Source organism: Rhincodon typus, chromosome 32 (genome assembly GCF_021869965.1).
Source record: "Rhincodon typus isolate 14 chromosome 32, sRhiTyp1.1, whole genome shotgun sequence".
In the NCBI taxonomy this organism is placed as follows: domain Eukaryota; kingdom Metazoa; phylum Chordata; class Chondrichthyes; order Orectolobiformes; family Rhincodontidae; genus Rhincodon; species Rhincodon typus.
In genome coordinates, this window is record NC_063363.1 from 31543581 (window position 1) to 31560145 (window position 16565).

General features: G+C 43.2%; 1 protein-coding gene and 1 pseudogene across 1 annotated transcript in view; both read left to right on the forward strand.

Moving 5' to 3' along the window:
- Positions 1-11178, forward strand: part of dcps (decapping enzyme, scavenger) — a 46766-nt gene extending 35588 nt beyond the window's left edge. Inside the window, exons 2-4 of the mRNA XM_048615378.1 lie at positions 2413-2574; positions 4887-4997; positions 8464-11178. Of these exons, the coding sequence (XP_048471335.1) occupies positions 2413-2574; positions 4887-4997; positions 8464-8754 (564 nt within the window). The 3' untranslated portion in view covers positions 8755-11178. The remainder of the gene's footprint in view (positions 1-2412; positions 2575-4886; positions 4998-8463) is intronic.
- LOC125486754 lies at positions 1276-1444 on the forward strand (annotated as a pseudogene).
- Positions 11179-16565: the final 5387 nt, after the last annotated feature.

The following is a 16565-nucleotide window of genomic DNA, read 5'->3' on the forward strand; positions in this document are numbered from 1 at the left end:
CACTCCCATTTACTGGCTTCATCCCCGCCTCCTTGACCTGTCTGTCTTCTCTCCACCTATCTGCTCCTCTATCCATCTTCCATCATCACCTCCCCCTCTCTCTCTTAATTTCAGAGTCCCCTTCCCCTCCCCCATTTCTGAAGAAGGGTCCAGACCCGAAACGTCAGCTTTCCTGCTCCTCTAATGCTGCCTGGCCTGCTGTGTTCATCCAGCTCTACATCTTGTTATCTCAGACTCCAGCATCGACAGTTCCTACTATCTCTGCTGATTAGGAAATTTGTCCTGGGTAGTGTTAAGTGTTTTTGAGAGAGTGTTTTATAGGTTTTAGTCATCCAAGCAAGTAACAAATATTGCCTCACAACTGTGTTGACTTCTAATTGATGGAGAAACTTCATGCCCTTTAATCACAGTATTGACATGGTTCAATTAAGGTTCAAGGAAGTTGTTATGCGGGAACCTCATTAAAAAGGGTGAGGTAGAACGTTATTTCCTGTTGGATATGATTGCCTGATACTTACATTGCTTGTTTATCACCTTAAGCCTGGATGTTGTCCAGTGCTTGTTTTAGATTGCTGTGGGAAACGCCATTATCAGAGGGCTTGTAAATAGAGCTGAACATTGTAAAATTGTTGATGAGCAACTCTTCTCTAATCTTATGATGATGAGTAAGATCTAATGCAGTTGAAGGTGATTTCATCACAGCTACTGCCCTGAGGAACTCCAGCAGCAATGCTGTGCAAGGTAACCTTCAATGACCATGCCAACTTCATTTTGTGTCAGGTGTTAATGTAACCACTTTCTCTTTAACCCCTCAGTTGACCTCAGTTTTGGTACAGCTCCTTAGGGTCATGCACTCAATATCATGCTGCCTTAAGGTCATGGGCAATTACTCTTATCTCTCCTCTTGCATCATCCTCTTGTATTCAAGGTGAATGGCTGCCCATCCTGATTCAATATTCACTAAATGTCAATGCACACCCATTTTCTAGACAAAAAGGTGTGTTGTTGGATTGTGAATAGGAGTGAGAATTATTGCAGAAAGCTCAGTGACAGCCTTGGCAGTTCAGGGATTGAAGCTCTGACTTTCCCGGCCTGTAAAGCACCTAATGCATTTTCTACTTTTGGAAATGAAGAAACTAATTTTAAACCTAAATCATTGTGTCTGAGAGAGGATGAAGATAGTTGGCGATGTGCAATTACTTTAAAAAGTGAAGTATTACCGTTTCCACAGTACCATCAGAATCATTCTAGAATCAGACTCATAGCACAGTTACAACACCGATCTTTTGGCTAAGATCCAGTCAGCATCTGTTCTTATCAGTTTAATGTCTGATACATCCCTTAACTGGGGACCATATTAAATTGATTTTTGGAGCAGGGAGATGGATAGGAAGTTTCTGAAGAAAGGCAGTGGAACTCAAAAAAGTTGTGTTTTCTCTCTACAGCTGCTGCAAGACCTGAATTTCTCCAGCAATTTCTGTTTCTGTTTGTTTCAAATCTCCAGCATCTGCATTTAATTTTAAGAAAATGTTTCTCCTAGTTTTATGTTTCTGGTACTGGAGGAGCATCAAATAGAGTAAGATCTGCTGAGGAGTGGTACACACGTGACCTGGGAGTCTGTCTGGTTATAGATCCACTCAAATGCGTTGGAGTCCATTTGTTGAGTGTGCTTCACTCTTTCCAATTTTCCTTTATTAAGACTGCTCAGGTGATCCAAACACCCCATGAACCATAGGAGCTAATGTTCCCTTTAAGTTTTAACCCTTTAAGTTTTGAAAGTGCTGGCAGCCCTTAAAACACTGATATGTGCAAAACAGGTTTGTTTGTGTGTGCATGAATTGAAGAGCAATTGCAGATGCACTAAGTGTTTCCCTCCTACATGCTTAGGAGACATTGCACATGCAACTCATTTTGCATTGTAGTAACAAAAGGTCGGCGTCCTAATTTAGATGGTATATTACTTGGTGATTTTCACAGGTGGATTCAAAAACAATGTGAAGAGCAAGGATCTCAAATAATAGAACTTCATTTATTTGGTTTATTCTCAGGAGGTAGATGAGGTTTAGTAAAGGTTTTTCAGTCATCCATTCAGGAACAAGCTAGTTCCCTCCCTCCCCTACCCCTGTCATAATATTCAACTCTTTTTTAATCATTCAGGGGTTTTCCTAGCTTGTTAATGTATAATGGAACAAAAACAGAAGTTGCTGGAAAAGCTCAGCAAGTCTGGCAGCATCTGTGAAGGAAAAAACAGAGTTAACGAAGGGTCACCGGACCGGAAACGTTAACTCTGTGTTTTTCCCTCACAGATGCTGCAAGATCTGCTGAGCTTTTCCAGCAACTTTGTTTTTGTTCCTGATTTACAGCATCCGCAGTTCTTTCAGTTTTTAAGTATAATGGCTTCTGTTAATGTCTTTCAGGTCTCCAGAGCGCTCCCATATTGATTTATGTGCTTTCTTTCAGTGGGTGTATAACATTCTGGAAAAGAAGGCAGAAGCTGACCGTATAATTTATGAAAATCCAGATCCTCAAGACGGTTTTCTCCTGATTCCAGACTTAAAATGGAATCAGAAACAGGTAGGATTGTGTATGAGGAGTCAGTTTGTTCCATCGGGATATGTGAACTGGCAAGGCTATATACATTGTCCAGCCCTAGTTACCGTGCAGGTGTGAGTCATCTTCCTAAATCACTATCATTCTTGTGAAGATGACTATCCACTTTTACGTGGGAAGGCCCTGAACCAGCAACAAAGAAGTAACTTTAGTTTAAGACCTCATGGGAATGATGTACGAGTTGGAGAAATTTGTGAGGTGTTCCTCCGATTTTACTGCACTTGTTCCCAACAACAGAGTCAGCAAAGTTGGAAGTGCTGTTAAAGTAAGCTTTATATAAACTACAAATACTAATGTTTGTACAGAAAAAACATTTGTATCTTATGCTGGACCCAGATATTGCTGGCTCCCTTCTAAAATACTGTTGCGATGACCCATGTGCTGGGAATAATTTCTTTTGGGGAGTTGGGAGATGTATTACTAATGTCATTGAAAATCCAGAACGCCAAGCTAATGTTCTAGGGAACATGTGTTACGTGGCAGATGGTGGAATTTGAATTTAGTAAACACTTGGAATTAAAATCTAACGTGATGGTGACTAGATATCTACTGTTGAGCGTTGTAAAAACTCACCTGGTTCACTGATGTCCTATAGGAAAGGAAATCTGCTTACATGTAGCTCCAGACCCACAGAAATATGGTTGACTCTTAAATGCCCTTTGAGCAATTAGAGAATAGGCAATAAATGCCAGCCTAAAGAGTGATGCCCACATCCAGTGAATAAAAACATTTGTTTTGTGCAAAGTCACTTTAAAAGCAAAGCGGACTGCAGAGTATTTTGAAAGAGGGTTAGTTGGTTTCATGATATGAAGCTATTAGATCCCAAGAAATGCTCATGTGATCTGGGAGATGTTAGTGTGAAGATGAACAGCTCAGAAACAAAGGTTAAATAGAAGGCTAACTGCAATGATATGGGATCAGCCTGCTGGTCAGTCTAGAAAACTAGGAATTGTGAAAGGAGAAAACCTTTACAACCAGAGGAATCCACAGACACATTTGTAGAAGCACGAAGAAGAGCTCTGCCAGTTTACTCTGGGTGGACAGGAATGAAACCAGGTGTGGTGAATCCCATCCAACTTGATGTTAGGGATTGGGATTGAAAGAAAATGGACATGTTAAAGATTGAAGAAAAAGAATGGATAGTTTGCCATTACCAAGTGATATAGAATTCATTTGTGAATTCAGTAAAGGCTCGCTGAGTGTGGGAGCAGATGGACACAGACTTGGAAAAACACATTTGAGGACTTTGATGAAGAAAGGGAGTTTGGAAATAGGCTATTGGAAATAGGACAGAGGTGTTGAGAGGAGATTTACCAGGATGTTGCTTGGGCTGAAGAGAAGATGGACAAGGGAGACTGAGGGGACCTATGATTGAGATGTATGAAATTATGAAGGCCATATACAGGACGGACAGGAAAGAACTTTTCCCCTTAATGCGGGGAAATCAATGACTGGGGCATACATTTAAAGTAAGGGCCAGGAGGATTAGGGGTTTATAAGGAAAAATATATGTCACCCACAGGGTGGTGGGCATCTAGAACTCTGTCAGTTTAAGGTTGGTAGAGGCAGAAACCCTATAACATTTAAGAATTATTCAGATGTGCACTTGGAATGCCATGGCATAAAAGGCTATGGGCTAAGTTCTCAAGAATGAGATTAGAATAGTTAGGTGGTTGCTTGACACTGGCATGGGTGCAATGGATTGAAGGGCCTTTGTCTGCTGTAGACCCCTGTGACTAAAAGGGAGTTTTCTGAGGAGTGGGTGATGATGGAAGGTTTCAAGTAGAGAGCAACAATCCCTGAGTAGCAGGAACTATTAATAATATTAGGTTTTATGGGGTCACAAAAGACATTAATTAGTCAACTGGATAGTGAGAGTGGGGTTGAGAAACAAGAAGTTGGTCTCATGGAGAAATGAATTTGTACAGGAAGTCAGGGAAGAAAGGAGAGAAACTAGAGAAGGATGCAATTTCAGGGCTAGTGGGGTGAATATTAGAGAAAGAGTGGCCCACCCATATAGAAGAGAGGTCTCAACATCAGTGATAGAACTTCAGGAGATCCTTGTACTCCCTGTTGAAGGTGGAGGGGGTGAGACACAAATTTTGAAGAAGTCAGCTTGCAGTGGTGGTAAGGAGAAAAAGCCAAGGATTATTGCTGCATTCCTGGGACAATGATCTGTTTTTATGCAGAACCTGTTGGTGATGAATAATTAAAACATTGTCTGACATACATGTTATGAAATCTAAGGTATTCATCAATTCCATTGTATACTGCAGGTGGATGACCTATACCTAATCGCTATTTGCCAACGGCATGGGCTGAAGTCACTGCGGGACCTAACAGGAGAACACCTGTCAATGTTGCAGAATATATTGCAGGAAGGACAGGTGAGTTTCAAAAAGACTGAGGCTGAACCAGACTGTCTGCTATCTTCATGTTATATCTGATCATGGGATAAACCTCCTTCATACATTCACATCATTTCTAACACCAGCTGTTTCCACCTCCGCAACATCGCACAACTCCAACCTTCCCTCAGCTTATACATTGCTGAAACCCTCATCCATGCCTTTGATACTTCGAGACATAATTATTCCAATGTGCCACTGGCTGGTTTCCTACATACAATGCTCTACAAGCATGATATAATTCAAAACTTTGCTGCCTGTGTTTTAACATCATTCCTCTCACCCACCTTCTCTGTGTTTGCAAGACAAGTTTTGCTACATTGGTTCCTAGACAAGCAACATCTTGGTTTCAAAATTCTCATCATTGTTTTCCAGTGGTACCTGACCTTCGCCTTTCATCTTCCTAGCTCTGTACTCACCTCTAGCCTTCTGCCCCATTGATCATTCACAATTTTAATCTACACGTCATTGGTGACTGTGGCTTCAGCTTTATGGGGAGGCAACAGCCTGGTGGTATAATCGCTGCACTGTTAGTCCAGAGACCTAGGTAAAGTTCCAGGGATCCGGGTCTGAATCCTGCTAAAGCAGAGGGTGGAATTTGAATTAAATAAAAATCTGGAATTAAAGTTCTAATGATGATCATGAAACCATTGTCAATTGTGGGAAAATCCCATTTGATTCACTAATTCCTTTAGAGAAGGAAATCTACCATCCTTACGTGGTCTGGACTACATATGACTTCAGACCCACAGTAATGCAGTTTACTTTTAACTGTCCTCAGGGCAATTAAAGATGGACAAAAAGTACTGGCCTAGCCAGTGATGCCCTCATCCCATGAATGAACAAAAACAGAGGCCCTAATGTAGAATTCTCTCCTTATTTCTGTTTGCCTCTCCTAGCCCCTCCTCCTTCGTTATTTTCCTCCTTTAAGTTTTTCCTTAAGCCCTTCCTCTGTGACCAAGCTGTCTGTGTTACGTGTTGCTTCAGTGAACACCTTGCAAAATTTAATTATGGTGAAGGTACTGTGTATGGGAAAGAATTGGCCTGCTCAGTGTCGCTTTCTTGGGGGAGAAAAAAGACTGAGGGGTGAGCTAATTAAAATTACACAGTTATTTTAATGGGATGGCTGAGAGATGATAGTTCCTTTTGTGGGCAAGAGCATAGCCTCATGGCCTTGGATATAAGAATATATATATTCCAATAGGGAATTAAAAAGAAACCTCTTCACCCGGTGAGTAGTTGAAGTGAATAGTGTAGATTCATTTCAAGAGAAACTATACAGCAGTTGAGGGACATGGAGCAGAGGGTTACAAATGTGAATTTATATGAGAAAAAAGGAAGACCTTCAAGTGGACCATAATCACCAGCACAGATTAGTTGGGCTGAATGGATTATTTCTGTGTTATATATCCCATGTAATCCATGTTGTTGTCCGATCAATGTATGGCTGATGCTGTTAACATTTATCAGCCAGCTTTTAGCTTGCAGCTATGAGATCCATGTAGAGAATTAAACGACTGAGGTTTACAGCTCAGATGAAGTCATTATGCATGTTGTGCCTGCGACAGCTGTGGGTTAGAATAATCCAGATACTGATCCCCCTGCCCGTGCTGTCTGCATGGTCCGTTTTTTAGTGTTCAATTTCTGGTATTTTTTCTCTGGCTCGTACTCAGCCCGATTTTGGAACAGCAGTCAAAATCCACCGTTCCCTTCATCTGCTTAACGGTCATTGTGGCTTAATCTTATGAAGAGATCATGTCTCTTGAATGTTTCTGAGGGGACAAGTTAACCGAAACCCTGAGGAATTCACTCATGTATTCGTGACCATGTTGTTTCACCAACTCTGATCAATATACTTGCTCCAGTTTGTGGACGGCACGGTGGCTCAGTGGTTAGCATTGCTGCCTCACAGTACCAAGGACCCGGATTTAATGCCACCCTTGAGGGACTGTCTATGTGGAGTTTACACATTCTCCCCATGTCTGTGTGTGTTTCGTCTGGCTGCTCCAGTTTCCACCCACAGTCCAAAGATGTGCTGGTTAGGTGGATTGGCCATGCTAAATTGTCCCATACTGTCCAGGGATGTGTAAGTTAAGTGGCTTAGCCATGGGAAATACACGGTTACAGAGAAAGGGTAGGAGGGTGGGTCTGGGTGGGCTGCTCTTTGGAGGAACAGCATGGACTCAATGAGCGGAATGGCCTGTTTTCACATTGTAGGGATTATATGATTGAAGAGCCCATTGAATGACCCATGAAGACCAGCTACAGTCATTATAGAGCTAAAAACAAGTTTTGTTTTGATTTTTAAAAGAATTAAATACATTCAAATGCCTTAGACCTCTGCTGCTGGCTGGAAAAGAACAGTCAGAGATAGGGCATACCCTGACAGATGTGCATTGGGACTTTGGAAACTCAAGTTTCTAACTATATGGAAATTGCCGGGAAGGAAGCCTGATGGGCAGTTATGAGACATTTGGAATTGTCTGTAAAGAATTGCCGACTATGATTTAAACTTAGAGACTTTGGAGGGTTCTGAACCCCTTAGCTGAACAGTTAGCTGGGAAGGTTAGAGGAATAACCCACTATAACTCTTAGGTAACTAGAAAACTGAAACCCTAACCTGCAATCACTGATATTGATTCCCCACCATACCAGAAAGCCTACGTGACTCCACACCACAGCACCTCTGCCAGTACACAACCAAACCCCTCTCTTTCCCCTCGACTACATCCAAAAGCTGACCCTGACCTGGCCCACCCTGACCCCTGATCCAGTGTACACTTCCAGCCAATTCACCTGTGGCTCCACTTTTTAGCAAAATATGGAGGATTTGCAATAAAAATTAAGAGCATTACAGTTTTATCCACCTTGTGAAGCATGAACACGATTGAAATTGTCATAGTTGCGGGATGAGTGTGCAGAGTGAGAGTGTTGACACATGGAATAGCTGAGATTGTTTTCTCCCCAGGGTTTACCATTTCAAAGTTTTTCAAACTTTGTTCAGCCATTAGAACAAGACAATTGTAAATTGAGGGGAGAAGAAGCATCTTCTCATTGACTGGGAAAAGGCCAGCTCTGGATAATTAATGTTTATCATATTAATTAAATATGAAACAGCTACATCAAAGCAAGGAAAAGACACCTAGCCCCTCCTCCTATGCTATAAGATTTTAACATTCAGGGGAGAAATCTGCCATGCTCACCCAGTCTGGCCTACATGTAAGTCTGGATCAGCTCACAACATCGAGGTTGACTTGTATCTGCTCTCTAAAATGGCACAGCAAGTCATTGATTTCATTGAAAATTTGGGATGGGCGGCAATGCTGGCCTTGCCAGTGATGTCCACATCTCATAAAAGAATAAAAGAAGTTTGATAATCTAATCTTGCTCACCAAGGTACACTTTAAGGTCTCAATTCTATAACTCTGATTTTTTAATCCTGCAGGTTGCCATCTCCAAGCGTTATAATATTCCAGGAAGCCAGCTGAGGATTTACTTTCATTATCAGCCCTCCTACTACCACCTCCACATTCACTTTACTGCTCTTAGCTATGATGCTCCAGGAACCATAGTGGAACGTGCACATCTACTTTCCAGCGTCATAGAGAACCTGCAGACTGACCCAGAGTACTACCAGAAGCGAACATTAACTTTTGCTTTGAAGGCTGATGACCCACTTCTGCAACGGTTCAAAGAGGCAGGAAGGGTGAAGGAGAGAGATTATTTGTTCACATAGTCAGTCTTTGCAGCCTGTGTTCTTTGAACTGAATCAGCCTAGAATCTCTCTCTCTCTGACACACACACACACACACACACACACACACACACACACACACGTTGCGCCGGGTTACACTGGTTTAAAAGCACCCACACTGGCAACAGAAAGCTTTTTCAGTGAGCAGACCATCAGTCTGACCTTCATTCACTCAGAACATAGATCTTCAAAAGGTTTCATTTGAACAAAATGAATGTTGTTGCTATGGCATTGAAATGTTCCTTGCTATAAATTAGAGAGAGACTAGACTAAAATCCGTCTGTGTGGCTTTAAGAAAAAAAAGGAAGTGAATTTGTTTTGTCTGTGCAATCAGGCATGACCTTTTGATCTCCATCATGGTACTCTTAGAATAGAAGCTGGCAGGGGTAGGGTCGGGAAAGAGGATAGAAAGATGCAGGCATTTGTAAACTGATGCAAAACTCAGCCAAGATTGTTCAATCAAATTTTCATTGTAGTTTGCTCATGCAGAAACGCATGGAAATCTTTGTTCTGAATAAGCAGAGGTTATGCTGGGTGAAGACTGCTTAATGGAGCTATCCCCACTATTTGTGCTTCTAAACCAGGGCAACCCACTCAGCATATGTTTGCTTTTGTGTGGGTGGATCCAGATTCTTGATGTTCGTTTTCCTGTCATGGAGGATTTCCTGCTTCCTGTATGGAAAAAATCTGTGAACTTATTTATAAAGAAATTGTTAACAGATTCCCTAATAGTATAGTAATTCTATGTACCCCACCCCTCCCCCCCCACCCTTTGAACACCCTGAGTTTTGCTGAGAAATATCCCACAGATAGCGTCAGCACTTTGGCTGTTTTTCACGTGCAAATCAATATATAGGTGATGCTGTGCTGATCAATCAAAGGGATGTCACACTCTTCTCGGGTCATCAGGCAAAGTACACACTTCCACACCTTCCATTAGATGGCAGTGGAAGTGAGAGTTGCATTTGTTTTCTTCCTTCACCAAATCTTCCCTTTGCCAGTGGCCAGCAGCTGAGGAGGTGCCCAGCCAACTCAACACAGAGCGGTCATTTCAGAAAGTGTTAACAGTATAGGGCGGCACAGTGGCTCAGTGGTTAGCACTGCTGCCTCATAGCGCCAGGGACCCAGGTTCGATTCCACCCTTGGGTGACTGTCTGTGTGGAATTTGCACATTCTTCCCGTGTCTGCATAGGTTTCCTCCAGGTGCTCTGGTTTCCTCCCACAGTCCAAAGATGTACAGGCTAGGTGGATTGGCTGTGCTAAATTGCCCTGTAGCGTTCAGAGATGAGTAGATTAGGTGGGTTATGGGGGGATGGGTCTGGGTGGGATGCTCTGAGGGTCGGTGTCGCCTGTTTCCACACTGTCGGGATTCTATGATTCTGTGATGAGAATGTCAGCCAGGCAAGCAGCAGCTACTTCATCAAATTGGCCTCTCTCTCCTGCTGACCCAAACATCATGATGGCACACTTTCTGCCTCCTTCCACAGCACCCTTCAGTTGCATGATCTCCTGGTATATGTCTCTCGCGCTGGGAGACTTAGAAACCATTGCAGTGGTTCGTTACTCTATTTATAAAGTATAGTGTATCTTTGGGTATCTCAGTAGCTCATACTGATGACTGGCTATTACACTGCTGCCAGGAGTTTGCTACAGAATGCCTTTCTATTGGAAACAGAAAGCCCCCTTTCCAATAGAGAAACTCTTGGCCTCCAGCTGATTCAATACTTTGCTGGTTTGTGTTTATTTACCTTCCCATCTGGGGGAATTGCCAGTGTATGCTCATCTGGGACATGGATTTTAATTTTAAGAATAGTTTAGAAAGAGGTTCAACAATGCCAGCTGAGAATCTGTGGTTTCCTTTTTTGGCAGCTTTGTTCTCTTTTGTTTTCTCATCCCCTGAAGATGCTTCCTTTGGGTGAGGTACTGTGACCCAATCATCAGTATCTTTCCTATACTTCAATGGTGCGTGACCCTACACAGTATGTGTTGGTGAGTAAATCAAAAGAAGGAATAAAAAGCCAGATCTTCATGGACATGCATTTCCTGACAGGGTAATTTGGCAGATATCAGGACTAAGGGCCATGGTAAGCTTTCTTCCCTCAGGACATTTGTAGATCCCAGTCCCTCTTCTGCCTGAGAATCTGAATGTTCCAGGTAGCAGGAAGCAAACCCAAGACCTCCTGCTCTCTATGGCTCAGTGGAGCATTTACCCAGCAGAGTACCTAGAGATCTGACCTGCCTTTTCCTCCACCAAACCCCAAACCCAAATACTTGTTAAAATCATAAGTAGGTGTATTATAAATTAATACAATCAGAATGGGAGCTTTTTGATATATTGATGGTTATAAATTTTTAAATGCAGCTTTACAGGAAGTTAAAGATCAATAAACATTTTGAACAAATAAACCCACTTGTGTACACTTCCTTCCTAACTACCATTGCTGCAATGTGCCTGCTGTCTAATTTCCTATTGTGTAAAAATGTGACACTGTTGAGAAGTTCAGATGTCACTATAAAGTGGAAGAATAAAGTTTGACCTTCTACAGATGATGCCTGACTTGCCTGATGCACAAATCTAATCCTGGACCTTGGTAACGTTTAGCTGTGAGAATACAGGTCAAGGATGTGAAGAGGTCATTCAACCCTTCAATGTTTGTCCCTCTAGTACTGAGCAATGAACCTTCAGCCGTGCACAAAGCAGCAATCATGAAGATATTGAGGTATTGAAGTTGCAGCCTTGAGTTTATGTGTCGTAGTTATCTCCCTCTCAAAGTCCTTGCAACTGTATTTATATTCTCATTTAACTTTGGAAGATTTTGAAAAGGCATTTCTTGCCTATTGCACCTCTTTTAGGTAAGAAAATTATAATTCCCAACAGCCGGATCTGTTTGTATAGCACCTGGACATATATGCCAGTCAAGGTACACATCAAAGAGTCCCACAGAGATAAAATCATAGAATCCCTACAGTGTGTAAGCAGCCATTTGGCCCATTGAGTCCACATGGACCCTCTGAAGAACATCTCACCCAGAGTCAACCACCCCCCCCACCCTATCCCTGCATTTACCAAGACCAACCCACCTAGTCTGCATATCTTTGGACTGTGGGAGAAAACTGTAGCATCTGGAAGAAACCTATGCAGACATGGGGAGAATGTGCAAACTCCACATGCTCTGCCTGAGGCTGTAAACACACCTGGTTCCCCTCCGTTAATTCATGATGCCCTCGATTGCTTCTCCTGCATTTCCCGCGCTTCTGCCCTCAAACGCCCTCCCCTCAAAAAAATAAAGGCAGAGTCCCCCTGATCCTCACATACCACCCCAACAACCTCCACATCTAGCGCATCTTTTTCCGGCACATACAATCTGACCACAACCAAAAAGATATTTTCCTCTCCACTGCTATCCGCTTTTTGTAGGAACTGCTCACAGTGTGATTCTCTCGTCCACTTGACACTCCCCAACAATCTCATCACACCCGGCACCTTTCCCTGTAACCACAGGAGGTACTAAACCTGCCCCTACACCTCCCCCCTCACCTCCATTCAAGGCCCCAGACAACCTTTCCAAATCTGACGGGTTCACCCGTACGTCCATTGCTCCCAATGTGGCCTCCTCTACGTCGGTGAGACCAAGCATAGACTCAGAGACCGTTTCATAGAGCATCTGCGCACTGAACGCGACAAACGACAACACTTTCCGGTAGTCAACCATTTTAACTTCCCCTCCCACTCCCTGGGTGATATGCCCATCCTGGGCTTCCTCCAGTGTCACAATGACGCCACCCACAAACTGGAGGAGCAGCACCTCATATTCCGCCTCAGGAGCCTACAGCCCGATGGCCCAAACATGAAATTCACCATTTCAACATCTTCCCACCCTCATCCTCATCCCACGTCCAACCTTCCCTCTCGTCACTGCCTCCTTGACCTGACACTACCTGTCCATTTTCTTCCCCACCTATCTGCCCCACCCTCCCCACTGACTAATCTCCACTAGTCCCTACCTAACACCATCCCACCTACCTCCCCCAGCCTCACCACCCACCATTTATTTCCCAGCTCTCTTCCCTCTCCCCAATCCTGATGAAGGATGTAAACCCGAATCATTGACTTTCCTGCACCTATGATGCTGCCTGATCTGCTGTGTTCTTCCAGCTCCATACTGTGTTGACTCTGAGTCCACCATCTGCAGTTCTTGCTATCTCCTAACCACAGCCACTATGCCACCCAAAAGGGTTGGACACACCTGCTTCAGCCCCCTAAATCTTTTGTTAAAATCCATGCCTTTATTCCCTGAATGTTCCAATTGAAGTCCATCCCTCTGGTACCTTAACAGTTGCATCAAAGCCTATTCAGCAGTTTCTTTGACTGAAATAGTAGTATCCACATCCATAATATTTAACCTTTATTTGTATGGAAAATAATGGAGGACATGTTCTCCCTCTGAACTGCAAAATCATAAGGCCCTAAAACCATGATGTGACTTTAATCTGTAAGGTATGAATAGCCAAAATTCAACACAATGTGTTAAGGTCATCTATGTAGGTATGAAGAGCTTAACTGAAGAGAAGTGTGAATCAGCTGAACTTTGGCTTATAATAAGACTAGATGTAACATCATCACAGACAATGTTGCAAAGTAGCAGCCATTGCTTAATACAATTAAAAGCCTGGAAAAGGAGCATTCACACATCCATTCATCCTGGTGTCAGGTGTCCCCCACATTGCAATAGGGATTGTCCTACTTTCTGTCATGAAAACTACATTATGTCCACACTGTCTTGACCAGGGCATGGAACTAACCAAGGGTAAAGTGGGTGTTAAACCCTGGATGATTCAGCAGAATGACAGAAGATGTACTTGTGATATTATGACATGAATCATCATGAAAGGAGGTCAGCACTGGAAGTTACTCACTGTGTGAGTGATGATAAGATGCAGTCAAATTGTGGTGGAGTTTGAACCGATAATTCCTGTCAGTTCAAATTAACTTGTACAGGTTTTGTTTTAATTGTTGGTTTTCTATAAAATTCCAAGACAAATGAAAGGCAGATTAGTTCTAGAGAGGGAAAGTTGTCAGGTCAATAAATGAATGAATACAAAGTTGAGCCAAACTTTATGTCTTGAGGTTTTTGCATGTGCAATTTCTGATGTCAAGAAGTCAAAGGACTGTTAAATACAAGGAGGGATGTGTGAGCTAAATGGACATGGATATGAATGGGAACCTTTTCAATGGTTCCAAATGGCTGAGCAAGACTTTCAGCTGGAGGGCACTTAAGGAAAGGCAACAAATGCTGGTCTTGGCAGCAATGCTCATATCAATAAAGGAAAGCATCAACAAGCAAGACAAGCAACTCAAGGAGTATCTACAAGTCCTCTTTATGCTGTACAATGTTTATACTGCACAGCCATACTGTAGAGTGAGATAACAAGGTGTACAGCTGGATCAATACAGCAGGCCAAGCAGCATCAGAGGAGCAGGAAGGCTGACATTTCAGGTCGAGACCCTTCTTCAGAACCCGAAACGTCAGCTTTCCTGCTCCTCTGACGCTGCTTGGCCTGCTGTGTTCATCCAGCTCTACACCTTGTTATCTCAGATTCTCCAGCATCGGCAGTTCCTACTATCCCTATACTGTAGAGTGTTTTGGTTTTACCTGTTCACCAATCCTGTTTTGGCCATGGACTGTCCATGACACATGAAGAGTGATACAGAAACATGAACGGTAATCCTCATCCCATGGGCTAGTCTTGCACACCTTCGCCCATTTATAACTAACCTGTTCTGAAACCCTATCGAAATTGAAATAACCTCAGATGTTCAAAATCAGAACATAGCTGGAAAAGTTCAGCAGGTCTAGCTGCATCTGTGGAAATAAATTAGTGTTAACGTCTCAGGACCTGAAACATTAACTCTGATTTCTCTCCACGGTAATTTCTGTTTTTGTTCTGACATCTTGATCTAGTTTCAAACTAAATGACTCCGCTGCTGCAAAATCTTCTACAAAAGAAGTATTTTTCTTGCTATCTATTCTATGTCCTTTTTATTTCATAACATAAGAACATAAGAACTAGGAGCAGGAGTAGGCCATCCGGCCCTTTGAGCCTGCTCCGTCATTCAATAAGATCATGGCTGATCTTTTCATGGACTCAGATCCACTTACCCGTGTTCTCACCGTATCCCTTAATTCTTTTATTGTTCAAAAAAAATCTACCTTATCTTTAAAAACCTTTACTGAAGTAGCGTCAACTACTTCACTGGGCAAGGAATTCCACAGATTAACAACCCTCTGGGTGAAGAAGTTCCTTCTCAATTCAGTCCTAAATCTGCTCCCTCTAATCTTGAGGCTATGCCCTCTTGTCCTAGCTTCACCTGCCAATGGAAACATCCTCTCTACTTCTATCTTATCTATTCCCTTCATAATTTTGTATGTTTCTATAAGATCCCCCTTCAATCTTCTGAATTCCAATGAATATAACCCCAATCTACTCAGTCTCTCCTCATAAGCCAAGCCCCTCAACTCCAGAATCAACCTAGTGAACCTCCTTTGCACCCCCTCCAGTGCCAGTACATCCTTTCTCAAGTAAGGAGACCAAAACTGCACACAGTACTCCAAGTGTGGCCTCACCAGCACCTTGTACAGCTGCAACATAACCTCTCTGCTTTTAATCTCCATCCCTTTAGCAATGAAGGACAAAATTCCATTTGCCTTCCTAATTACTTGTTGTACCTGCAGACCTACATTCTGTGATTCATGCACATCCTACATCTATGCCCCATAGTCCAAGACCTTCAATCTCTTGATAGTTTTACAAATTCCATCATAATTGTACATATCCTTATCCGATCATTCCTTAATCTGTTCGGTAATAGAGCAAGATGGAGGTGGGGTAGAGCTCCAGAGCCCTGAGCTCGTCCACGCTGTCTGCTTTTTGTTTTGTTCTTCTTGCTTCCTCGTTTTTTTTATTCTTGTGTTTTGTGAAGAACTCGGTAGCAGCAACGGCATTGGTGGCAGTGATGTGAGCCCAGTGTGGATTCGTGGTGGAGGCATCGCTTGGGGGACGGGGTGTGGGGGGTGTTGAGTTTGGGTTCCCTGAGTCTTCTACATCGAAGAGGTGGGCCCAGCATTGATCCATGGCTGCAACGGCTGAGGGGGATGGGGTGTTGGGGGGGTGGGGTGGTGTGGGGAGTTGAGTTTGAGTTCCCTGAGGCTTCTACGTCGACGAGGTGGGCCCAGTGTTGACCCATGGCTGCAACGGCTGAGGCATCTGCACCCAGCACGGGTTCAGGGAGGTGGGTTTGGGCTCAGCACAGGACCCGGCTGCATTGGTGAGAGGTGGGCCCAAAACAGACTCCCGGTGAGTTTGGGTCGGTGCAAGACCCGGTGGAATCGGTGGCGTCCGCATTGGCAAGGTCCAGTGAGGACTCATGGTGGCAGCAGCATTGGTGAAGGCAAGATGGCACCAGAGAATGGTAACTCTTGTTCCAGCAGCACAGTGAGGAGATACATGGTTGGCCACTCCAGGACCATGGCTGAGCATTTAATAAGAAGGACTGCAAGGTTGAACTTTATTTCTTTTTCTCCATTATTTTTCTGCCTTTATATTCCATTTTTTGACTTATTTTTCTGTGTTTTCAGATGGCACCAGAAAACTATGCAACACTTTTCACTGTATCTTGTAAAAAAAAAATGACAATAAATAAATTGAAAAATAATAAATGGTTGCCTATGGATGTTGCAGAGAGGAGCTACAAGGGCGGCACCAGAAGACTAAGCTCAGTGAAAATAAAGCTA